The sequence below is a fragment of the Suillus paluster genome (assembly GCF_016628075.1).
Source record: "Suillus paluster strain FC165 chromosome Unknown EDB91scaffold_5, whole genome shotgun sequence".
NCBI lineage: Eukaryota > Fungi > Basidiomycota > Agaricomycetes > Boletales > Suillaceae > Suillus > Suillus paluster.
Window position 1 is genome coordinate 70502 of NW_024537565.1, and position 24891 is coordinate 95392.

A 24891-nucleotide genomic window follows, 5' to 3' on the forward strand; every position below is an offset into this window, starting at 1 on the left:
TAATCACCGTTGGAACACTCATCTTTGGCCCAAATGCCTGGGTGGGACGGACGTATTAGCAGACGTAGTCCTCTATGGCGCCAGTGCGGTAAATACTGGATGGGCTATTTGTTTTGGATGTGGGAGATGCACTGGACTCGTATTTGGGATGAAGGAAGAATGCGATAGATATGGTATTAAGGAGCCGGGGACCCAGACGTCGCTCGACTTTAAAGTAACGATTGTCTTCTTCAGAAGTCAGGGGTCGAGCTCGATATCAGTATAATATTGGGCGTCAGACGGATGACCGCAGCGCGGCCCTGTGTGGGAGGCCGGAGCAAGCTGTAATTCACACTGCACAGTTGCACCTTGCACCTTGGTCTGGTTCGTGCAGTAGAAGTGTTCCACGACAGTCAAATTGCGATAGTGCTAAGTGGGGACCTGGGTTGGGAAACACGTACGGGGCGTCGCGTATTGAGATTGTCGGTGGCGTTCCTCAGTAGCTGTTGGAGGTATATATGGTGAGTAACGAGTCGCGGGCCCTCGGGGACGATCTAATAAACGAGTATAATCTCAGTCTCTTGAAAGAAGCTCTGCTAACGAGCTATGTACCTAATAAACGAGTATACTAGGGACTCGTCAGCTTTCTTCTAATCGATACGTCGAGACTATTAACTCACATCTCAGTCTCTTGAAAGAAGCTGAGATGCGCTCGTGCTACTGCTGGCGTTCTTATAGTAAGCTATGTAGAAACGAAAAATATATCAAACAAATAAGTAACATATTGCAGGACACGAGCCGACGTCAACATGTCGCTCGTCAATGTCCTTTTTGGCTTGGGCTCGGGCCTATCATTAATATTCTCTCTCTTCAACTATCTCGGATCGTTCGGTCTTCTTCATCTCTGATCGCTCTGATCGTTCGGAGTCTAACAGTATACATATGATCCATATAGGTATGCATGCTCGTATGCCCTGACTGTATCTGAGTCACGACAAATTACGATGCAAGGTATCAGTGCCGCTTCTAAGCTGTTGATAATATTAGCAAGAGTGCACGAGCGAAATCGAGGCTGATACGTGTGACCAGAGTGGCTCTCCTGCCATATCGACACGCTTCGTGGAACCGCGGAAGAAGGAAAGGTTCGATCCGGCAAAATGCAGATATCATCTGTTCGGAAGTGGATTTCAGGTGGATAGGTTCTTCCTAAACCACCATGAAGTTCCGCGAGAACAATGTTCAGCACATAAAAGAAAGCCGTCTTCCTACCGTCCCCTTCAGATTTATTTGATCGCATATCCCATCCTCACAAACAATGCGTTTCGCCTTCGTCCTCGCTGTCGTTGCTACTTTGATAGCATCGGTATCTGCCAGTGACTTGGACCCTGAAGGTTGTCCCACCCATTGCTCCAAAACACTGTGCTGCGCTAAGCATATATGCGAGCCGGTATACTTCGCCAGTTCTGTGAGTATGAGTAGTTTGCATCCTGGATTTAAGCACATGACTCATTGTTGTGGTAGAAAAAAGTTGACTATCTATGCAGGTGATAGTGAACCACAGTGAGTCGTGTTTTTGCTTTCGCGTCGATGCAGTGTGGTTGACGCGTGAGTAGTTTTTTGCTGAGTTGATCAACATGCTCGTTTCTGAACAAATTTCACTGCCGCTCGACCAATGGAGGTCCTGGAATTGGGAGAGGGACATCTCAAACAGCATATGACTGAAGTACTTAATACGCAGTTTTGTAGTCTCATTGTAAGCTTGAACAATGAACATAGAAACCCGCGATGACACTGCGACTCCTCCCGTCATTTACTGGGCTGTATGGATGCATTTTTGGTGTGAGCCGTTGGAGTCTATCTTTGTCGTCGAATTGCGAAAGCTCAAGATCTAACTTGAATGCGGCTTGACTCCAAAGTCGCGACTTTGGCCCGAGTTCACACGGCAGCACACGGCTCAGGTCCAGGCCGGGCCAAAGCCGCCAGTGACGGCTGACTCTGGCCTGAGCATTTCGTTGTGCCAGTAGTTGACCCTGCTCCGTCTGCGCTCCACACCCCACTTTCACAAGTTGAGAGATCTGTACATCTGCAAGTCGACGACGGATCGACAGTACTTGACTTGGCTCAACAGACTTTCGTTTGATCCATCGGCGGTTATTATTACCGTTCAAGTTATCTGTCACAAAGGGCGGACAGGAGGGTCTATGGAATTTCGAACTCTGGCTTATGACGTTTAAGTTCTGCGCTGGCCATTTAGCGTGTTGATTACTTTGTATTCAGCTAACGGTACATATTGGATCATGTCTTGAAATAAGTTGCTCATATTGAGTAATTTGACGATGAACTACGTATCATATCATCAAGCACAGTACCAAAGCGAAAACAGAAAAATGACTCACTGTCACTCAGGCTTCCAGCTCATCGAGAATCATGGATAATTGCAGTATGCGAAGTAGTACTTTTAGCGTTGCAAGGCGCAAACGGTGAGTCGTGGGATTGGATCCTGGATGCAAAGGAAACTACGCATACTCACAGATCCAGGTGGCACACAAATCATGCCAGAACAGCAATCCTTGGTCGTGGTGCAAACCGAGTACTGGTACAAACATGCACTGACAGACATAGGTGCTGTCAAAGCAGCAACGACGACGAGAAAGGAGAAACGCATTATTTGTGCAAGGTGATATGAGATCGGAATAATGACTCTGAGGGTGGGGGGACACGGTAGGAAGATAGCTTGCTTATATGTCCTGTAAATCTAGTGCTGCCGGCAGAATCGTGGATTATAGGGTTGACGGATAAACAAATACCATTCAAAATACAGCCCAAGAGATGGAGACGACATTAATGTATGGTGATGTATCCGTAGGGCTTCGCTTCTTGATTCCGGGTAGGCCTTCGCGCTCAAGAAGGCACTATCGGAAGCTTGCCGCCCCTCAACTGTCAGAAAGCCTTACCCGCTATGCACATGGTCAATGATGTAATCGCTGCGATTGCTCTTCAAGCAGCGACGATTCTCGATCGGGTAGAACGTTTAAGGACATCTCCATCCAGTTGTTCGCGTCATCAAGTAGTATTTGTACCGTAGCACTCGCATACATTTTTATCCCCATGCAACGTGTGGATTCATTATTGAGGCGAAAAACCTCCTGAATCAGGTTGTGCGATCAGAACATCAATTAGACTGCGGTCCATCGGGATATTAGCTTTGTGCAAGTAATCATCGTTCCTACACACACGTCAGTGAACCTCCAGATGAAAGAATTTTTGCTCACCAGAACTAATGACAGGCCCGGACACAAAGGCGTTAGAAACTATCTTCTCAAGATATCGTGCACTCACCTTGGAGTAATGTCTGTTACCAGAGTCACACCTAGGAAGATGATGAGTCACGATCGTTCCCCGGGTTTCTGAGGGGAACCTACAAGATTGTGATAAGTGTTTGACCTTCCCGCCAACCCTTTTTCTTTGCAAATTTGATGCATGCTACCAGATTGCAGGCACTGCTCGAACCTAGAAATAGACCATCATTTTGAACGAGGTATCGAGACATGGCGACCGCTTCGACGTCAGTTATCCTTCGTCCTTAATGAGCTCCTACTAAATAAAAGATCAAGGAGTTGACGTACCGGAACGCGTCATCTATAATCGGAAGCGCAAGATCGATGTTGTTCGTCATGCGGTTGATTCCTCTACAGAGATAAGTCAGACGGGAATTGCGAATGATGTTCCTATACGCACATCCCCTCGACTACTGTGTCAACTTGATGTCGTCGTTTAGTGCCTTCAGCTTCTCTGCGGTCGTACATTACACCATGCTTGACCTGAAGGTGCATGAGAGAATATCAGGCAGCTAACTAAGATAGGCTTCGACCTTGTTATAGAGACCACTGCCTTCTGGGTCCGCTAGGACAACCTGTACCTTGTCATCCATCGATTTGAGGAATCGCCCAATACCTGCGATCGTTCCACCTGTCCCTGCAATCATGGCATTGGAAAAGCAAGGCAGCTAAATTGTAACCGGTGCGCACCTGCTCCAGATACAAATGCATCAACGTGACCATTGGTTTGACGCCAGATTTCTGGGCCAGTCCCGTCGTAATGGGCTTCAAAATTACTACGATTCTTTTTGTTGTTGAGTTTTAGTCCCCCGTTTATCTATCGAAGTAAACACCTCGAATTGATCGGCGAAGAAGCCCCTCGGCTTGCTCAGCAGATCCTCATCCAGTGGGTCGTCAACGGTGCCTTCTGCGTGGACATGCGATGAAGTAGTTGTGACTACCACAGATGGAGAACCTGTCTGGAGCTCGTGGCTGATGTGGGCGTCGTTCAAATTTTTCACTATATCTGACCGTCCGAATTCGATGGCTGCTCGCCTAGCGATGTTCTTTTCGCAAAGTTTATAAGTGAAGGCTCATTGCGTAATTTTACAGATATTTCTCACCACATACTGTGATTATCATGACAAACGTGGTAAATAAAAATTGAGTGACCACGATATGAGATCGCACCTGTTTTTTGTCGACGATGCTCGCGGGACGAACACGCCGGACATCAGCTCCAAGGGCCTGCAACGCATTCACCTTCTCCAGAGCAACATCGTCGGGCATGATAATCGCTAAGAGACGTGAGATGGGTGAGAAAGGCTAAAGCTCGATGAAATTGCGCACTTGTATCATATCCCCTGCAATACCATGCTATCAGATGGGCATATTCTGGCACCAGAACTTGGGTCACTTGCCTCGCTTTCGCGATCGTTGCTATCGAGATGCCAGTAGATCCAACAGTGCCTTCAAAGATGCGGGATCCAGTGTGAGGGTACAGCAAACCTTGCCGCTCTGCATCCTCGATTACTTCACGTCACAAAGCAATGAGATGTATGTCGTCTTCTGCGCAAGAACTCACTGCGCAGAGCAACGCGGTCCTTGACACTCCCTCCAGGATTCATAAACTACAAATGGCCGAAAGTTAGAGAGACCTTGAAGGGAATGGTTTCGGCTCGAAACCCACCTCCGCTTTCCCAAGAATCTCGACTCCCAAAGCATCACTCAACGAGTTAATCCTCACCAATGGGGTATTTCCTGGACGCGACGTCGTTCAAACTTTATTTACTATCCAAAGAACACTCAAACGGTCGAATCACGCACCTATCAGTCCAGTGACTCCATGTAGGACCTCATCACTTCCCAGCTCAATTGGCCGGAGCTCGAATTGCTCCTGCGAGAGGCTTTGACGTCGTCGAGAACGCCAATATGATGATATGGACGTTGATGTCACAGACAAGGTAAACCCTATAAGGATGCCGTAGGTGATATGACGAACAGCCATATTGGAAAACCAGGGAGGTAAAGCCAACTCAGAAAGTTTCATGGCATGAATCAAACATGGATTGAACAAGGTTAAGTGACTAGTATCAATATTGCTCAAGCAGCTGGCATATGCACATAATATTATGAGGGATGAACTTGAGAATCCGTTTCCTTTTTGGGATATATTGCTTTCAGCTTCAACTTGACGGTAGACGGCAAAGCATGGCCCCTTCCGCTCAGGCGGAGAAGCGTTTACTCTGGCATCCAAGATGGGACAACAAGTTTGTTGTAGGGGGGAGGTTCTCAGATGACAATTGTACGAATGGGCACCAGAAAAATCAGAAATTCGTCATGTAACTTCACAGAATGACTTGCAGTTCATGAAGGTGAGCATCGGATCGTCCAACTCCTATCACTCAAGGTGTATTGATATCTTCAGTGTTTTGCTTGGTCGCCAGACCCTGCATTCGACGACCTATTTGCTGTCGGATCAGCATCTGGACGCGTCGACCTCATCAGGCTAGAGGCAACCAGAGTCGCTCGGAATAACGTTCTCTCAAGTGGACCCGTCGTCACCCTTCCCGTACGCAACTCTAGATCATGCAACGCCCTTGCATTCTGCAACACAGACCCCAACTACCTAGCTGTCGGCCTCGATAAAGTTCGTGGAGATTCCAGTCTCATCATTGGGATATCCAATCTGCCACACCCCTACTATCTCTCTCCAAACCCTCCAATTTAACAGAAGAAATAGCAGCACGCCCACAACCTCGAATAGCGCGTGCTGATGTCGGTCATAGGACAGATGGGCGTGTTCTACAACAGCACGCTCCTACAGAAATAGTTTCAGCGCTCGCATTCCTCCCGCAATCTACACATATCCTCTTAGCTGGTATATCAGCGCGGTGGCTGCGGCTCTTCGATCTCCGTAGCGCAGTCCCCGTAACTACCAACATCGCGACTAAAGTCCACGGCATCGCAACATCTCCAATCGACTCACACCAAATCGCTTGCTGTGGAGATGGGATCATAACAGTCTGGGACGCCCGACGACTCCCACATCCATTACTCACGTTCACAGAAAAAGACGCAGCAGCTGACGGTGCTAGACCACGCTCTGCGTCTTTTGTCAACCATATCGAATTTTCGAGCTCGAGAAGGGGTGTGCTTGCAGCGCATGAGAAGGATTCTTCGTATGTGCGGTTTTGGGATTTGCAGCAAGCGCAAGGAAGCGAGAATTATTCCTATTCGGATGGGGAAAGATCGGGGGAATCGTCGCAGGTTCGGGCTAATAAGAGGTCTTGGGCGCCTTGGACTGCTGCTGGACCTGGGCTGAGGCATAGTACTATGGAATTGCAGGAGACGTTGGCGCTTGTTCTGACTGATACGCGGAAAAGTATGTTTATTTATGTTGACCTTATGCCCATGCTGTTGCTGATGTGTTGTCCTGGGTGAAGCGACGAGCTTTCCTAAACCTCTTGCGTCTTTTGCCCTCGTTCCGAGTAAGCGCGCCTTTTCGCTTACATCGGAAGTTATGGTCGTCAATAAAGATGGAGATCTTGAACTTTATGCTGTGCATGATACGCCTAAGCAGGCGTCGTGGAGTCCACGCGGGGACTTGGCGGTTGGTGCTGGACTGGGATGTAAGGTGCTCCCGGGCTTCCAGGATCGTGGGGTTCCACCACAGCCATGGGAAATACGCATTCAGGACGAGACGACGACTCGGGGGCGCGGGAAAACTGGAAGTCTTCCACCGTTTGGGAGGGGCGATGACGATGGGTTCCCGGCTCTAGAAGGCAAAGCCTCACCATCGAAGCCTGTAAAGGCCAGGACATATAGTCCAGCTTCGTTTCGACACTATCCACTCGACCATTCTGAGCTGTCTGCGTCGTTGGGTGGTGCGAGTGCTCAGACGGCTGTGAGGCCTCAGATTGTGGAGGAGCCGAAATTAAAGAGTCATCGACAAGGTGCAGAGAAGAGTTCACCGAGAGGGAAGAGTTCGATACGGAGTGTTCATCAAGTTGTGGAGGATGATATTTCTATGATGATGCGTCGGCGCACTATCCGTGGATATGGGTTAGCAGACGTGAGTTGTGTGTTTCTGCAATTGTGCCATGCGGGTTCTGAGTATGATCTTTCTTGCAGGCCAAGCACAATGCCCAAGTCGTACAGGAAGATTCGTGCTCAGATACGATGCTGTCAGAACTATGGGCTTGGATACATCGTGCGTTCCATCAAAGAGCGTCTCCAACAATGAAAGTTCATATCCCATACAGATTCACGCGAACTCGTATGCTCCCCGACACCAAGATTGCACGGGTACGAATTCTCAAACCAAGGACTTCTTGGATTGTGGGAAGGATTCGCCCCGCTGCCTCAGGTTCCTGAGCCGGGCTCGTCGTCTTTTAGCGTCCTTGATGGCCTTTTGACCGTACCCCAAAGTTCGCCGGGTGACTCTAGTCTTTCTCCACTATCTACTCCTGCTGTGCTTGATCCCTTGACACGGATGAGACAGCAGCCTGACGATTTGGCCTACGGGGATTTCACAGCCGCCGTTGCTGCTCTATGTGCTCGACGGACTTCTGGCTCGCACCGTCCCTGGAAACCTCCCGTCCGGACAAGTAAGCTTGAACAGAGACAGTTTGCGTTGCATCTCTGCGGGTGGGGTGTTGGGGAGGACGAAATGAACCATGCGATTAGAAAGCGAGTACAACGCATGCGTTTGTGATTTTGATTGCTGAACTTCTATGCAGGTGGGAAAAGGAGGGTCAACAGTCAAGAGCAGCGTGCTGGCTTGTCTTTACGCGACAATATTCAAGGGCGCTAGAGCTCCTTATGCGGAGTAAAAGTACGGTCGTCTCTCTTTCTGTGTCGTTGTTCTGTTCAATGATGGATATGATATCCTAGACGAGATGCACAACCTCGTGTCTGGTACTCTTGCCGCCCTTATCCCGAGCGCTGGCAGCACGCCATCCAACGAAGTGCGCGACCACGCCGAGCGCCTCATCATCCGCCTTCAAGATCCGTACTTCCGTGTTATGTTTACTCAGCTCACTTCCAAGGACTGGTCTGAGGTTCTTGAGGAGGAATTACTTCCACTGCGAGAGCGTCTTGCAGTTGCATTTCAATTTCTAGAAGACAAAGCGCTCTCAGCATACCTACGGCGCATAACTGACCGTGCCTGTACACGTGGTGACATTGAAGGTCTCATCATCGCAGGCCTCACCCCCACAGGCATGGACATTTTGCAAAGCTACGTAGACCACACGGGCGATGTGCAGACCGCTGCTATCCTCGCTGCCCATATATGTCCTGCCAAATTTGCAGACACGCGGGCGGAGCGGTGGTTGGAGGCGTATAGGGACTTGTTGGACGGCTTTAAGCTGTTCCACCACCGCGTTGCGTTTGATGTCGAGCGGGGGCAGATACTGCAGGATGCGGTGCTGAATGGTGATCTGGCGCCGTTTGAGTGGGCGCCGAAGCAGATTTTGATTCGGTGTAATTATTGTTCGAAACCGATGAATCCTGTGTTTTCTGAGACGCAGAAGGGACGGGTGGGTGTTGTTGTTTTGTGAATATGGAACGTGCTGATATTGAATGTCATTTTAGCCTACTGCGTGTCCGCACTGCAGTCGTGCCCTCCCGCGGTGTTCAGTCTGTCTGATGACACTGAGCATTGTCCCAGATGACACGCGTGATGTTGAGCTTGCACACTCGCAGGCTACTTACCGAGGTAATGTCTTTCTTCGTAGACAAATATGGGAAGCTATGCTGACTTAATGCCTTAGACACCATCGATGAGGCTATCGTCATCTGCCAGACATGTCGGCACGGCGGACACGCATCGCATATTCTTGATTGGTTTTTTGGTGAAGACGGTGCACGTTCACGTGGTATGTGTCCTGTGGCGGATTGCGATTGTCACTGCGCGGATGAGTTCTAGGTCTTTTTTTCTATTTGTTGTTAGAATGGAGCCTCAGGTCTGTTCGAACCAATATCCAGTGTTATGCCTCTATTGTGACCCGGTCATATTCTGATGTGATGGAGAACTTGTTCTTTAGGGAGCATGCACACATAGCAGTGTCTAGCACTAACGACTCTACATTATTAGCTTAAAATTGGATGTCTGAAATGTAATCATTGAATTATTAATTGTGCGTTACGCTGGATGGTAATCCCTCAGAAGCAGGCTGCATGATGCCATATTTACAGGACGGGTCACCATGTCCACGAAGAGCTAAACGATACAAAATCAATGAAACAGTAGTCCGTCTTTATTGATGACCATCAGTGGTTTGTTGAGTCGATACGCAGCAGACAAACAAGACGACACGAGTCCAGAATAGGGGTTCCCGATGCGTTTCGCCTTGTCACTAGCGCGTTCCGGCCGCCGAGCAACATACAAAGCCTGTACAGAGATGATGGGATTCCAAAGATTGGAAACACGTCCAAGAAAGACATAAGTTACCTTTTTGTCCTGCACTGTCGCGACTTCGACGACCTGAGGACTGCAACGAACGGAGGTGCTTGACATTGGGCGTTCAAGTTGTTGTAGTTCGGTTCTTTCATTGGCGTTGCGTTGAGGGCGGCGGAAGAGGGAAGACATGCGACCAAGGAACGGATGGGGACGTGATCCAGAGGGTGCGAGAGGACCGTGGCAAATGTTAAGAAATGCACAACGTACATTTAACAAATATAGTTCGAAATGTCCCACTGGTGTATTCTCTCATTTTGAAGTCGAAGTGCTAATGCGGAGGTTGTTCACGGCAAATGACGAATAATGGTTCCAGACCAATGAAATGGAAGTCCCAGTCGGTGGGGTCTACTGGTAGCTAGAGATGTTGAACGACTTCAAGCTCTTCCACCACCGCGTTGCATTTGATATGCAGTGGGTCAGGCACTGTGCGGAACGTGGATTGACGCCCTTTGAGTGCGCCCCGAGGCAGATATCGAGTCGGTGCAATTGTTTGAAGATAGGACCCGCAGATATCGAATACATATTCACCTACTGCATGTCCGCATAGCAGTCGCGCTCATAGCAGTGTCTAGTAGTCTAGAATAAACGAATTGTCTTGGGACTGGACATCAACAGTCCGATGCGGGTGCGTGCTCCCGTTCTCCATGCATTGCTGCATCTTTACTAATGCGTGTTGTCGGTGGGAAGAGACACACAGCAGATAAACAACACGATGCGAGTCCAGATCGTGGGATTCTTGATGCGTTTCGCCTTATCACTCGCTCGTTCCGGCCGTCGAGCAACAAACAAGGCCTGCCCAGAAATCATCGGACTCCGGCAATTAGAAACACACTCAAGAAAGACATACCTGTTTGTCTCGTACTGCAGCAACATCGACAGCACGAGGACTGCAATGAGCGGAGGTGCTGAGCATTGGGCGTTGTTGTCGCTCGGTTGTCTCATCGGTGTTGCGTTGAGAGCGGCGGAAGAGTGATGACATGCGATCGATCAGCAAACGTGGACGTAATCCAGAGGAGGATGCGAGGGAATCGTAATGGTAATGTACAGAGGGGTGAGGATGGTGACAGGGTGAAGCGGAAGGCTGGAAACACGGGGGTCAGAAGAAGAATCAGTAAAATGAGATGGCAGTGACACACATGAACGCGATCTTGCGGGACATCGAAAAAGCCTCGTGGCAGTCGATTGGGGCCTGATCGATGCGTAGCATCAGCCTAGAATGTCAATGTGACCATCATTGTGAAGGTCAAGAATGGTATAACGTACGTCTGACAATGACTTGTACCAGTGTTAGTGTGATGGATTCTTGAAGAGCCATAAAATATTATGCATACCTTTTGCAATTTGAGTTCATCTTTTGGTGTCTAACAGGTAACATTATAAGTGAGATAGGGTGGGTAATATGTTGACACTCACACGGGGCATAAACAAGAGGTCTTCAATACCAGCTGCTTTGAGGATGGCATGAATATCCCATACATACGCGTTTTGGTCACCGCCAGCTGTGGCTAGTAGCGTTCCATCAGCAGAAAAGGCTGCACAGTCCGCGGGATTTGGGTGTCGGAGGGGTGAACCGCCCGCCAGGAGGTTCGTATCAAGATTCCAGAGATGCACTGTTCCATCAAATGATGTGCTCGCAAGGAGGCGGTCGTTCCGAGACAATGTGATGGCATAGACAATATATGTGTGACCTTCGAGAATGGCGATCTGTTGGCATGTTGCAGTGTCGAATATCCTAATGGAGCCATGCGCTGTCCCGGAGATAAGCTTCTTTTCATCCGACGTCCATGCCAAAGTCCAAACCGGCCAGTCTTCGTGGATAGTGGAGAGCCACTTGCCCGTATTGGCATCCCAGATTTTAATGCCATCCTTATTGTATCCACCCGTCGCAATTTTTCTTGCGTTGGGCGAGTAACTTACTACGTGCACTGACTCGTGCCCAGTCTTGATACCCAGGATGGATCTGCCACTCTCGACGTCCCACACTCTTGCAGTCCCGTCCCGGGATCCGCTCGCCACTCGCTCACCATCCGGACTCCAGCACACTGATTGCACCCAACCACTGTGTCCTGTCCATTTGGAGGCGACCTTCCCCGTCTCGACGTCCCACAACCTCACTGTCCCGTCACTGCTTCCGCTTGCAATAGTTTTGCCCTTTGGAGACAATGCTATGGTGGCCGCGACTGCATCATCCCCCTCATCTCGCCAGCTCTCGCCTATCTGTGCACCGCTTTCCAAGTTCCATAATCTGAGTGAACCGTCATTCGAACATGTGACGATACGCCGCGGCTGTCCGTCAGGCAGGTGCACAACACCCCGCACCCGGTCTGTATGGCCTCGCATGATCTGACAGGGCTTTATCCCTAACTTCGACATGTCAGCCGCGAGGGAAGACGGTGAACTATGTGTGCGAGAGCAGCTCGCTCAGATCGAGGTGTTCGTTGTCGTATAGGTATCAATGGTAATATGGACCTGCCTGCGTCCACCTTGGTAACTCTTGTCAATAGAAGCGCATGAGCCATTGATATTGCTCACGGGAGGTCTGTATATAGGAAATGAGTCGATGACGATATGTGCAAGGGCTCGCTGCGCTATTTCTGGAGAATTCGCAAAGATCTTCGCAAGGATTCAATTACCAGTCAACATCTGGTTCGATACTTACTTCAGATTGAGATTGTCCTGGAAAACCTGGGTATCACTCACGAATGAGAGAGGCGGACATGTTAGTTGGAGTCCAGAAAGTTGGACGAGTATGACATGCGTTATCTTGTTGTTCGCTTCCTAATATGGAGCGCTCAGATCTGCGGCCGCTAGATTTTCTTGTGACTACTTTGATGACGAACGGTCGTGTCGAATATTTGACAGGGTGCGCATTTCATCTCCGTTGTCCATATACTTCTTCCAGTCTCTCGATATTCGAATCCGATGTATTCCAACCTTCCACATATTCAAGTTTCCACGATTGTGCGGTGTTCAATAGTCAACAAGAGATCATTAGCAGCATATTTTGCGGACATGCGCGAAGCTTGCATGGAGTGGAGCAAGGTCGTCTGAGATGAGCCACCATATATTTTCTTGACCAGAATCCCATGTAACATATTGCATCCCGTGCTTCGACTCGGAAAGGTATATCCTAGGCGAAGTGTGAAAAAACCAGTTGGTGGGTGGAGTTGTGGAGGGACTTACGGGGGGACTGGTGCAATTTGGGTGTTCCCCGACACTGATTTTGATTCGGCGAGTCTGTTTAATGGTGGTCAAGTAGCAGCCGCATCTTCTGCACTCGCGCGCTAAGATGTAGTGTTCGGTTATCACCACTTCCTATAGCATGACATGCCTCGGGCTACCCCAGCCAAAATTCGCTCGTGGTGTAGAAATCCACTGTGTTATATCCATCAAGGTGTCATACATGTTTCCAATACAATCTCGTGCATCGCACGGGACACAACTATGTTACAAGAAAATACGGATGAGAACGGTCAGATTACTTGCCATTTCGCTGTTCAATTCACCACACTACTGTGGAGAACCTTCGCCGGAAGTATCAAAAACCGGCTGAGCTTGCGCCATAACGGAAGATTATTCAATCGTTGGGCGTCCATAACCACTTTGACGTGGTGAGTGGATAGGTGTTCCCCGCTGTAAGACACTGATTAGCAAGAACAACAACAAAGAACAACAACATATGGCAGCTAGCTTACTTTGAGGCGGCCAGTGCTCGCGCGGACCGCACAATATTCTCGATCGTGCTCCCTAAAAGTGTCATCAGCACCGTGTTACATTATCATCTAGTAACAAGCTTACCATCTAACTGATACCACGAGAGTTTCTCGATATCGCGAAGGTGGGTCGAGTAATCGATCTTCTTCTGATCCACGAAGGAGGAACCGATAAGTGTGCGCTCGATGTTCCGCAAACCTCCAGCGGGATCATCTTGGCCAAAGTGGCCGAGCCAAAGACGACGTCGGGCTGCAGTGTCTAGTTCAGGGAAATCGATAACTTCAATGGGGCATACTTAGCAACGAAGGTAGGTCAGATAACTGGATTACGTACCGGCAGAAAATCGCCTGCGGAGTTCTTTGTCGCAGGTACTTGTTACCCAGAAGGAGATGCAATCATCCGACTCAAATTGACGGAGACCAGCATTGACGCAATTCTGACCAAAAATGAAGTCTCAAACAGTAAGAGCGCAACGGTCAACAGCATACCATATATGGGCCTTGACCGAGCGACTTCAAGAAAACCTGTGCGACTTCAGAGACCATACAATGGAAGGTGTCGGAGAGGGTACGTACATCGGCGTCTTTCACCACGACGACTGCATTCCAAGTGGTCGCAAGCTAAAGATAACCGGGTCTCATTAGCGAATCGTTGCAAGTTGCGAGCTGTACGAACCGACATGCGCCGAGAAATATTCGATACAAAATCCATCGTGTGGAATGGGAGGTCGCAAACAGAAATAGGAAGCAGAGGTCTCTTGAGAAGATTGCAAACGGCATGAACTGTTGTCATTCTGCCGGTTCCTGGTGATCCATTGAGAAGTACTACCTATGGAATGGTGAACAACAGACAAGAGATGGTGGTATTTCGAGACCCACCTTTCCTGTTTTGAGCTGCGCTATGTTTGCGCTGCCTGTAGAACAACCAGTATCATCCACTAGTGCTTTGATAAGATCCTGCAAAAAAAATCACAAATGATGAGCCCGGCAATTCAAGAAAAATAAATATTATTACCCGCACCTTAGTATTATCGTCCATAACCAATTTCCTCCATGCCTCTTGATCATACTCGACTGGCTTCAAATCCCAAATATTGAATGTTCGCCATACCTGAATGCCAGAGTAATTGGCTTGAGAAACAGCGAAATTCATGTTCCAAATTGCTCACGTTCATTTCGAGATCATATCCACCAATCCAGTATGGAAGGCGCGCGGCATGCTCCTCCGCGTTGTCGGGAAGTGACACACGTCTGTCATGCTCATCAGCATGGAAATGGAGAACAGAAAGGTCACTCACAGTTTCGGGTTGTAGCCTTGGCTGCGTGCACGGTGAAATCCAACTGGGTCGATCATCACCCGTCTTGCACGTGGTTTCACGTTGTCACTGAAAAAGGCCCGCATTGGCGTGTCGTCATAATCTGTAAAAGGGATAAAATAAAATAAAAAATAGGACGATGAGATGGTGGGGTGGGTAGGGCACTTACACTCCGCATGACAAACTCTGCTATAGGAAAGGTAGAGTCTTCCACGCGCTACATTGATAATTCAACGTCATAGCCACCGACTTGTTGGTAAAGTTCTCACCGGTGAGTTTAGCAAGCGCATCATCTGTTATTGGTTGAAGAAACAGGTATGAAATTTCCCGGGTTCCCTAAAAGTGTTGAGTGAACATCTGATAGGTTGATGTTGGAGCATGGCATAGTACCTGATATGCCTGTAGATGATGGGTCATGGTGCGCTTCTCAAAATGAACGCCATCCCACTCAAGATACTCCATCTCGAAGGTCAGCTCCCTAAACAGGTCTAGTCAGGATTTATCACAGAACCATGTCCTGAAGAGTGACACTTACTCCCTATCGTCGCTGAAGCGAGCACTCTTTAACACTACCAAGACCTTTGATACAGCATATCAGTGATGATCATTAATAGGCCAGGAAAATAGATCTCACAATTTGCCTTGCGATATCTACGCCATTCTGGTAAATCCCACTATTGTAGATATACCGCGCTCCTTCCTCATAATAGTATCCGAGAAGGTCGAAGGAAATCTGGTTGTTAGACAGCGACTCTTGGAATTGCTTAACCCTGCATGGTCATAAACAACAAGGTATGACACGTTGGACTGGAGCATGCGCACGTTTGCTTGCATTCCGCTTCCACGACCTCCAATAACTTCCTTAAGTGCGTCACAAGATTAGTAAGGTACAGAACAACCACTTCACCTGTCCATTATGATCAGAGTTATTCGATGTGACGGGCGATGGAATACTAACAATCAGAGCATTCGTTGGACCCGAAAGCCTCGGCCTTGGATGCTAGGTCTTCTGGAATTTTCTCTGCATCCAAGACGCTGCGTGCATCGTCCAATCTGGACCGAAGGACCTCTATCTTTTGGAACAGTCGATGAATAGGGTATTCAAGGGGTTTGTCGTATTCGACGTGGACAAATACAGTACTGAGAACGAGGTATCAACACCCACACTTATCCAATTTCAAGACAACATACCGGAGAAAGGAGTCTAAGACTGAACTAAAGTCGCTGAAAACAAGTGAAGATTTCTCTACGAACCCGTTCAGTATGCCTGCTACACAATATACAAATAGTAAAAACTCGCCTCCCTCGCTCACCGAGCGGACGTTGAGATAAAAGTAGTCATGGATACCTCCAGCGCTCATGGGCGAAGGAGACCTGTACATATCGGGCACCCACTGTTTGTTGTGCTGATCCCTTATTCACCACAACTCATTGAGCAAGCGAGCACCCAAATGTGAGGGAGAACTTACCGTCTCTGCCATCGACGTACGAAATGGTCATCTACTTCCTCGTGATACCCATATGGGCGACATGGCGAATATGATCTGTAATATGAGACGGGGCGTGCAGGATAAGGCCGGTAGCATGGAGATGGCGATAGCAGAGCTGGCGTTCGCCGAGTTGGCGGGAAGTCTCCCGGTGTAAGTGGTGTTCGAAACGGGCCGACCGATTCACTGGGTAGGTGCTCGTCGGCTGATTGTGGTACGAATATTGCTTGCGGTTGAGGCATGACTTGAGGACCGAAGTACGACTGCTGTACCACAGGAACTGTGTCTGGGACTGGCCCAATGTACCCGTCAGGCAGTAAACCTGAAATCCATGGCGACATTTCGGGAAGAGTTGGTGTGCTACTGAGTGATTCAGACATCCTTGGTGAGTCAAATTAGGATGGAGCTTGATCGAAGGAGAAGCCAGCTCTATATATAACATGAAGGTGTCTGCAGCGCCCATTAAACATGATAAGACAATCCTGTGGCTTCCATAACGTCTAAATGCTGTGTGTCACAAGACTGTTGCTGTGCGTTTGTGGACATCATGCCAGCTGCAGAGGATAAGTGTAATTGGCCAAGCTTCCCTACCCATGTACTGAACTTTTGCACAAAAGTAGTGGTCGCCAGGAAAATGACAATAACACGCGTCAGTTTGCATAAATTAGGAACAAGTGTAAGCTACTCACGAGTTACTATGCAGTGTTGAATGAGGTATCTTCGATGTGGACAATGATGAGATATGAAATATCAAAATTCAGAGTACGATCTCACTGATGGGGAACATTCTTTATAGAAGGAATGAGCGTCTTCCCTATTTGTCTACCTAGAACAAAATGGTGGCCTACATACCTCACTATTCGATCTTGGACTTCACGGGACGAGTAACGGTTTGCCGATGTGTATCTCTCTCAATCCGAGTGCAATGAGCGGATTGGTTATTTTGTAAATTGTGAACGGGTCACGGTTTCCAGCGACGATGAACCTTGTGTCTTATTCAAGATGAATGAATCAGCTGGATGATGAATCCCACGACTTATGGAACTACCCGTGTCTTGTGCTGAAAGCGAGGGGTGCCTGTGCAATCAGAATGGAATTCTTGCACTGGTCACAGCACTGCAGTCTGTTCACATACCGCTCGAAGCCCTAAATCGGTGAAATTCGATGTCAGATAGCACTAGTGAAATTGGATCAAATAGGCAGATGGCTATTATTGCTAGTATTAGGTCGAGCCCATATAGACAAGTTCAGAAGCTAAACAGGAAATGTGAATATAGAAGTCAAATTACGACCAAGGCAATTAGATCATGAATGAACAATTCCCGCATGCTGCCTGGATGACGATGTACTACCTTCTCATCAGTGATGGCTGTCGGTATAGTTAACGGAAGCGCAGCAAATGAAGAGCATAACGCGAATCTACCAACGGGGTTTTTTGATGACCAGCATTCAGCATGAAACACCGTCCCGCGACTCGGATTTGAAATAGCCAGGTTGGAAGGACAGCGCAGATGAAACGGAGATGGCTCGTGCTGTAGGTCACGAGTCATTAGGGCAGAATAAAAACATGATGTAGGAAGATGCATGTGGCGGCAGGTACGCTTTTCCGCATGCGCAGCACTGTGAAGCTGTGAAGAGGACACAGGATAAGCAAGTAATACGCTTAGCAGACGACTTAAATAAACACTTGCGCGAGTCCCTCGTCTCTAGATCAAACGTGCACTGTCTCAACTCAGTCAGGGATCCCCGTAGATATCTCCTGCGAATTTTGAAGAACGCTCCTGCATATATCTTCTCGGAGCCATCCTATGTTTCAGGATTAAATTCCTCTAAACAGGACCTCTTGTGAGTAGTCTTTCATGCGCATCTATTGACACGAGTTCAAATGAAAGCGGATAGGGAAATTCTCACCCCGCAGGATAACGTCTAACCCAAAGAAGTGCCTAGCAAGCTGCTCTTGCAGCGATAGTCCACGATTGTCCTTTGTGGAAATCTCCAAGCACCGACCGTGTCTTCTCCCGCTGTTATCATGAAAAAGATGTCAGTAGTAACGCCCCTCCAGATGATGCGAGGTCATACCAAACTGGTAGGAAGTGTTGTGCACCTGCCTGGCGGTCAGCGCATCATCACATGTTCAGGTGACGGCTCACTCCGACTATGGGACCTGGAAAGTGGTGCATAGATAGGCGATGACTGGAGAGATGAGCTCTACGAGCCGGCAGTGATCACCATGGCATTGTCCCCAGACGGCAACATCGTTGCAAGCGGAAGTGTCGATGGGGCGGTGAAGTTGTGGGAAGTTGCAACAGAGATGGTCATCGTGACATGGATAGGGCACACTACCATTGTGCGGTCAATATGCTGGATTCCAGATGGTGAGCGAGTAGTGAGTGGATCCTTCTACGGGACGGCAAGAGTTTGGGATGTCGAGAGCGGCAAACACGTCTTGTGTATCGGGACGGGTCAGGATTCGGTGTACGCGGTGAGCTATTCACCCAACGCTACAAAAATTGCAACGTGCGGACGCGAGCGTGCAATAAAAATCTGGGATGCCAGGACAGGCGAGCTGCTCTCCAGAGTCAAACACGACAATTATGCGTCATGGAGCTTGGCCTGGACGTCGGATGAAAAGAAGCTTATCTCCGGAACAGTGAATGGCTCGATTAGGATATTCGACACTGCCACATGGCAGCAGATTGCCGTTCTGAATGGTCACGGAGGGGTTGTTCGTGCCATCACTTTATTTTCGAGTGACCGCCTGCTTGCGAGTACATCTAGAACAGTACGTCTGTGGGGTCTCGACACGAACCTTCCAGTTGGTCCACCCCTCGAGCACAAAGGTGGGGTCGGGTGTGCGGCCTTTTCCGCTGATGGAAAGCTGCTAGCCACAGCTTGCCATGACCAAAACGCGTATGTGTGGAACATTCACGCCGTCCTCAAAGCAGCTGGCCTGGAAAACCTGCTCCTGCACCAGGCCATACCGGATGTGAGTATCAACTTATCACCCACTTGTTCTTACTGACAATGTCTCTTGTAAGTTAGGCCTCAAAACATGAACTCGACCAGAAGATATATGCGAAGTCAATCATAGAGCACATTTCCCACTCGTCGCAGGACATAACTGACAGTGACAAGTCGTTTTTGGAAGTACGTGATGTGTTGTGAACCTTCTCAATGATTACAACAATATTAACATTCCAGGCTGATGCTACGCGATGCCTCGACCAACTTGGGGATGTCGATGAACTCCCACCAGGTTTTTTTCACGACATACCAGACCATATTGATGTGCGTCATCTTGCTATCTATCATTACTTTTTGTTCAGACCTCTGTGATCTCAGTCTTCCCCAGCGCGCGGTGCCCATCCTGGTTATTCTGCCCTCCTTTCTCGCTTTTCCTCGCTCCTCCGCCGCTTTCGACCCCATCCTGATGAAGCAACCAACCTTCAGCAACCCCCAGTGCCTTCAGAATCACGATGACGTATGTTTGTCCTCACTCCTTCACTCTCCACAGACCACTGATGAAGCAACAAAATCTCAACAACCCTCAACCTTCGGATTCACATCCAGATGCACTTCTCGGTCGCCTGTCCTCACTCTTCCGCTCTCTACCCGATATTAATGAAGCAACCGAACTCCAGCGACCCCAATGGCGAACTACCTCATCTCATTGCAGTCCTCATGTCATGGAAGTCGCTGCAATGCGGGACAAGCAGATATGTCTGTCTTGAGTGTATATCAATTACTGGGGTCTGATGATTTTTTGTGTAGCCATTGTACGTTGCTCGGCGGCCGGAAACTGCTAGTGACAAGGCTAGACGCATCGAGAACCCCAAACGGTGGGTTCGTGTAGTGTTGTTTCTCTGCTGCGTGTCCCCTGGTACCGATGAGGGTCATCGCACCGCGTAAACAATCATTTTCATTTCAGTATGATGTCTTGTAATTTCCGAATAACATCATTTGTATATGCATTCCATCCCTGTCAAACGAAGATCTACAAACGGAGATGTGACTCGTGCCGGACGTCCATCTCAAGCTCCAAACTGATTGATTATATTTGAATTGTGCAGAGCAGCCGGTTGTCTTTGCATCCCAGATTCTGATTGCATTCTCAAGGAGTCCGCTCGTCGCAATCTTTGCTGTGTCGATCCACTTGTACCCTATCTAGGACAGTCTGAGTCTTGCTACTCTCTACATTCTAAACTCTTGCCATCCCGTCCCGGGATCTGCTCACCACTCGCCACCATTCGTGAAATCGAATTTGTCCAGTAGTCGTAGTCAGATGTACAATGTTGTTATTAGGTCGAGTCCATATTACTGTCTACAAAGCGTTACGAAGCTGTTCGAAAGGTAAACAGGGAATGTACATACATATGTCGATTCACAGATTAGCAAAACGGAGAAAAATTACTACCATGGAAAGTAGAACATTGGGATGAACAATGTCACATGTTGCCTGAATGGCGAGCAGCTGCCGAGTCCTCAGTGATGGCCATCAGTATAGTTAACGGAAGCACAGCAAATGAAGAGCATGGCACGAATCCACCATCGGAGGTTGTTGATGACCACTGCAGGATGAGAGGGTATATCAGTTGCGGGTGTGGCGGTGGCGTTGGTGGTGGCAATGGAAGTTGTAGGTGTTACAAAACTTGCAGCGGCAACAGTGGTCTGAGGACGTGATGACGAAGTTTGAGATTGGCTTTGAGCCGGTTGTTGACCTTGGGTATGAGCACCTTGTGGCTTGCTCTTTTTGCGACATGGTGGGGCGACATATATACGCTATGAGATAGATGAGCTAGCAGAAGCGTGGTGAAAGAGGTGACCGTACCTGCTTAGCAGGGACAGTTGCGACTTCTACGACATGGGGTCGGGGTGAGAGCGACGAAAGAGCGACGAAAGGTGACCTAGGAGAGTATGTGACCATGCTCCCAAGGAGGGCGTGAGGCGGTGGTGTACAACTAGATGGTGGTCACGTGTAGCGGAGGACTGACAGCACCGAGGTCACAAGAACAACGCATCGATATGAATGGTGATGACATACATAAACACGGTCTTGCGTATGGTTAAAAAAGCCTGGTGGGAGTCGCTGAACGCCCTCGAGCTGGGCAGGATGCCGCGCAGCATTGTCCTAAAATATTCATGGTAAGACCATTTAGAACGTCGAGAACCAGGTCGCATACGTCGAAAAAAGACTGTGCGAGTGGGAGATTAGCGTTTTGCGCTCCAGCTGAATATCGTGAGATGCATACCTTCTGTTTATGTTTGTCTTTTGGTGCCTATTAGCAAAAGCGAGTGTCGTAAGTGAAATTTGGAGTTGGTAATATTTTTACACTCACGTCAAGAGTGGATAGCAGGTCTTCAAGGGCCAAGTGCTTTGAGGGTGACTTCAATGTCCCAGATGTGCGCGTTTTTGTCGTCGCAACCCGTGGCTAGCAGCTTTCCGTCAGCGGAAATGGCTGCACAATTCACCTCATCTTCGTGTTGGAAGGGTGCACCAACTGGGAGGTTCGTGTCTAGATTCCACAGACGCACTGTGTTATCCCATGACGCGCTCGCAAGGAGTCAGTCGTTTCGAGATAAAGTAATGACACGAACGCGTTCTTGATGACCCTCAAAAATGGCAATCTGCTGGCACGTGACGGAGTCGAATATCCTGATGGAATGATACCAGCCGGGGATAAGTTTCTTTCCATCCGAAGTCCAGGCCAAGCTCCATACTGGTAGGTCGCGTTCGATTGTGAAGAGTAATTCGCCTGTCTTGGCATCCCATATTTTTATTGCGTTTTGGTTGTATCCGCCCGTGGCAATCTTTGTAGCGTCGGGCCAGTAGATTACTGCGTACACACGCTGGTGTCCCGAGTCGATTGGACCTAGGACAATTTGGTTGCGCTTGACATCCCACACTCTTATAGTCCCACCTGGGGATCCGCTCACCACTCGCTCACCATCTGGACACCAGCAAACTGACCACACATAACGAGTGTGCCCTTTCCGTCTAGCGATGACCTTCCTCGTCTCGACATCCCACAACCTCACTACCCCATTACTACTCCCGCTAGGCAACAGTCTTGCCGTTCGGAGATAATGCTATGGATATCACACTTACATTATCTCCTTCGTCTCGCCAGTCGTTGCCTATTTGTGCGCCGTTCCCCATGTCCCATACTCGGAGCGAGCCATTCCTTGAACAGGTCATGATGTGCTCTCCGCCAGCCAGGTGGATAACGCCCTGTATCCAGTCGGTATGACCCTGCATCGTCTAGCGGGGCCTTATCATTGATGTATCTTGCATCTCAGCGGTAGTGAAAGGCGTGGTTGGCGCTTGGAGATATCAAGTAAGGATGACGTGGAACTACTACGTATGCCAGAGCAGTTCACTGGGATCTTCTTTGAACTCGCGTGCGTTATCTTGAAGGGCAAATATTGCCTATGCAATGGAACTGTTTCTCGTCAATTTTTGTTAACAGAAGGGTAAAAGATTTGCTTACAAGGATAAATCTGTAGAGGAACTGGATCTTTGCCCATAAATAGGCCTTCAGATTAGGTATACAGGAATTTCGCGTTGCGGTGTTCTTCAAGGAACCTGGGAAGACCTCCGCAGGGACTCGCGCTTTCTGACACTCAGGTACTAACACCGCAAAGAACTCACACAGCTATGCTTCACTTACGATAGAAGTGTACGGACGGATAGCTTAGTCGACCCTGTCCATTGACCTTGTGATTGCTTCACGGGTCCCGAGTCACTTTCCATCGAAGGATTGACAACTTACAAGGTACGACAACTGTTCGTATATTTTGGGCCCAGTGTTCTCAACATAACTCCAGTCCAGCGGGCGTGCTGCTCCACATGCTGTGTGGTAGTTGACCTCAGAGTGGTCAACAGCCAAGTTTTTGCATTTACGTCTTTCATGTCCCACAGTTCCCTCAGACACCTGATGAAGCAATCGGTCATCTACCAGACTGTTCGGCGCATCAGACACATCTGATATTCTTGATTGGTTTCGTGGCAATGACGATGCACATCAAGGTTCACATGACATGTGCCCCAAGCTATGGCGGATTGCCTTGTCGCTCAGCCCCCCACAACGGGACGTTTCCATCATTACAACCACCAAGGTGGTCTCTCACCCTCTTCGGCATCATGTCCGCGCGCGCTTGCCTTGCCTCGTTCTTTCGTCATTTTCAAGCCAGCAGCCACGACGCAATGGAGCTTTTGCCGCGGCCCAGGCAAGGTTTCCTCCAACCTCGTATCATTAGTAGAATTCACGACTGCCCGGGACAAAAGGGTATGTCACCTCCTTCTGCTGCTCAATATCTCGTAGATTTTATTATGTCGCTCCACTATGTGCGAAAAAGACCAAAACTCAAGGCGGTCAAACCAAAGGACAAGACCAAAGCCATTCCTATTCGCGCCATCAAGCCAATGTCGCCGTTGCAGCATCTTCGACATCTCAGATAGCTCCCGCTCTCGCCACCACCACCCTCGCACCTGAAACCAGCAGACCCTCTCATCCCGCTGCAATCGTCAACAACCCCGTTGGTGGCGTCGTGTCGTGCCCTTCGTTTGCTGCACTGATGGACATTGCTAATGGACAGGCAGTCGCTCATTATTCAGGTATCAAGCAGTCAACGGCTCTTCCATGATCGTGAAATATGCTGCGATACGCAAAGTTAAATTCCAGCCCATTTTTACATCTGTAGCCGGAGGTGTCATGTCACATCGCTTTCAAATATTATGTGGAACTTCGAAGGGTTGAAGACATTGAATTCGAATATCAACAATCCGGAAGGATGTGGAAAGCGGAGATGAAGTGCACAGCCTGTATTCGTCAGAGCCGCATATGAGTGTATATGGTAGTGCCTGAATATAGGAAGATGCCCAGGATCCACTGCTCCTGAATAGTGCCCATGGTGAGCATTGCCCCGGACCTGCCAAGATAAGCTGGGGTGAAAAAACCACTTAAGTATACATAGAGCCATTCGACCACTCGCTTCCTTACGACTCGGATCCCCACAAAGATCTCCCACGAACTCTCAAAGGACGCGGTACCGAGGAACTCCTGCATACATAGTTCTGAATCTGTTCCGTCGGTGACGTCCGAATCCCTCTGAAAAGTTCCTCGTGAGCTATTCATTTGCACTTCTATTGGCAGGAGTTGAGGTAGAAGCGAATAGACCATTCACCCACCCAAAGTCCCGCCCCTGAGGGTTAACCCGCTCTAGTTCAAAGCGAGCTGCCCTTGCATAGGTATCAGCAGACGTCAGCGATGAAACAACACCAGACACAGATGATGCGAGGACATACTGACTGGGTACGAGCTGCTGTACACTTGCCTGGTGGACGGCGCATAATCACATGTTCAAATGACGGATCACTTCGAATATGGGACCTGGAGAGTGGTGCACAGATAGGTGACGACTGGCGAGATGAGAAAGATAAATCAGGTGTGATCACCATGGCATTATCTCCAATCGGGAACACTGTTGCTAGCGGAAGCAGTGATGGGATAGTCAGATTATGGGACGTCGAGACGGGGGAGGTTACCGCCAAATGGAGAGGGCACGCTGAGAATGTTAATATTTGGTCAGTGTGCTGGAGTCCAGATGGTGAGC

General features: G+C 48.9%; 4 protein-coding genes across 4 annotated transcripts; 2 read left to right on the top strand and 2 right to left on the bottom strand.

The window, feature by feature from the left end:
- Positions 1 to 1983: 1983 nt before the first annotated feature.
- On the top strand, positions 1984 to 2704 carry EDB91DRAFT_1104314 (uncharacterized protein; the record flags this gene model as incomplete). Its single annotated transcript, XM_041317384.1, has 2 exons — positions 1984 to 2320; positions 2348 to 2704. A coding segment is annotated over one exon (318 nt), but the record flags the coding sequence as incomplete, so codon positions are not given.
- Positions 2626 to 5405, bottom strand: EDB91DRAFT_1104315 (tryptophan synthase beta subunit-like PLP-dependent enzyme). Its single transcript, XM_041317385.1, has 16 exons — positions 5124 to 5405; positions 4987 to 5057; positions 4882 to 4927; positions 4718 to 4829; positions 4647 to 4660; positions 4488 to 4594; positions 4421 to 4426; positions 4151 to 4363; positions 4008 to 4101; positions 3851 to 3954; positions 3718 to 3800; positions 3606 to 3668; positions 3402 to 3554; positions 3319 to 3349; positions 3286 to 3289; positions 2626 to 3206 (listed from the first exon to the last, which is right to left on the bottom strand). Exons 1-16 carry the CDS (start codon positions 5344 to 5346, stop codon positions 3106 to 3108), a joined length of 1425 nt encoding a protein of 474 aa, XP_041181976.1. The 5' UTR covers positions 5347 to 5405; the 3' UTR covers positions 2626 to 3105.
- Positions 5406 to 5507: 102 nt separating this feature from the next.
- Positions 5508 to 9228, top strand: EDB91DRAFT_1234726 (uncharacterized protein; the record flags this gene model as incomplete). Its single annotated transcript, XM_041321239.1, has 11 exons — positions 5508 to 5573; positions 5725 to 5962; positions 6064 to 6681; positions 6743 to 7371; positions 7431 to 7509; positions 7562 to 7685; positions 7728 to 8009; positions 8039 to 8161; positions 8242 to 8839; positions 8895 to 9018; positions 9074 to 9228. 11 exons carry the CDS (start codon positions 5508 to 5510, stop codon positions 9226 to 9228), a joined length of 3036 nt encoding a protein of 1011 aa, XP_041181977.1.
- Positions 9229 to 12937: 3709 nt separating this feature from the next.
- On the bottom strand, positions 12938 to 16658 carry EDB91DRAFT_1297653 (uncharacterized protein; the record flags this gene model as incomplete). The annotated part of the gene is made up of 20 exons (XM_041324935.1): positions 12938 to 13395; positions 13458 to 13509; positions 13561 to 13755; positions 13810 to 13912; positions 13965 to 14000; positions 14052 to 14096; positions 14152 to 14304; positions 14355 to 14432; positions 14497 to 14586; positions 14645 to 14726; positions 14774 to 14894; positions 14961 to 14980; positions 15042 to 15127; positions 15182 to 15269; positions 15327 to 15370; positions 15426 to 15561; positions 15614 to 15698; positions 15750 to 15931; positions 15983 to 16204; positions 16261 to 16658. The coding sequence occupies 20 exons, from the start codon at positions 16656 to 16658 to the stop codon at positions 13260 to 13262; spliced, it is 2352 nt and encodes a 783-aa protein (XP_041181978.1). The 3' UTR covers positions 12938 to 13259.
- Positions 16659 to 24891: the final 8233 nt, after the last annotated feature.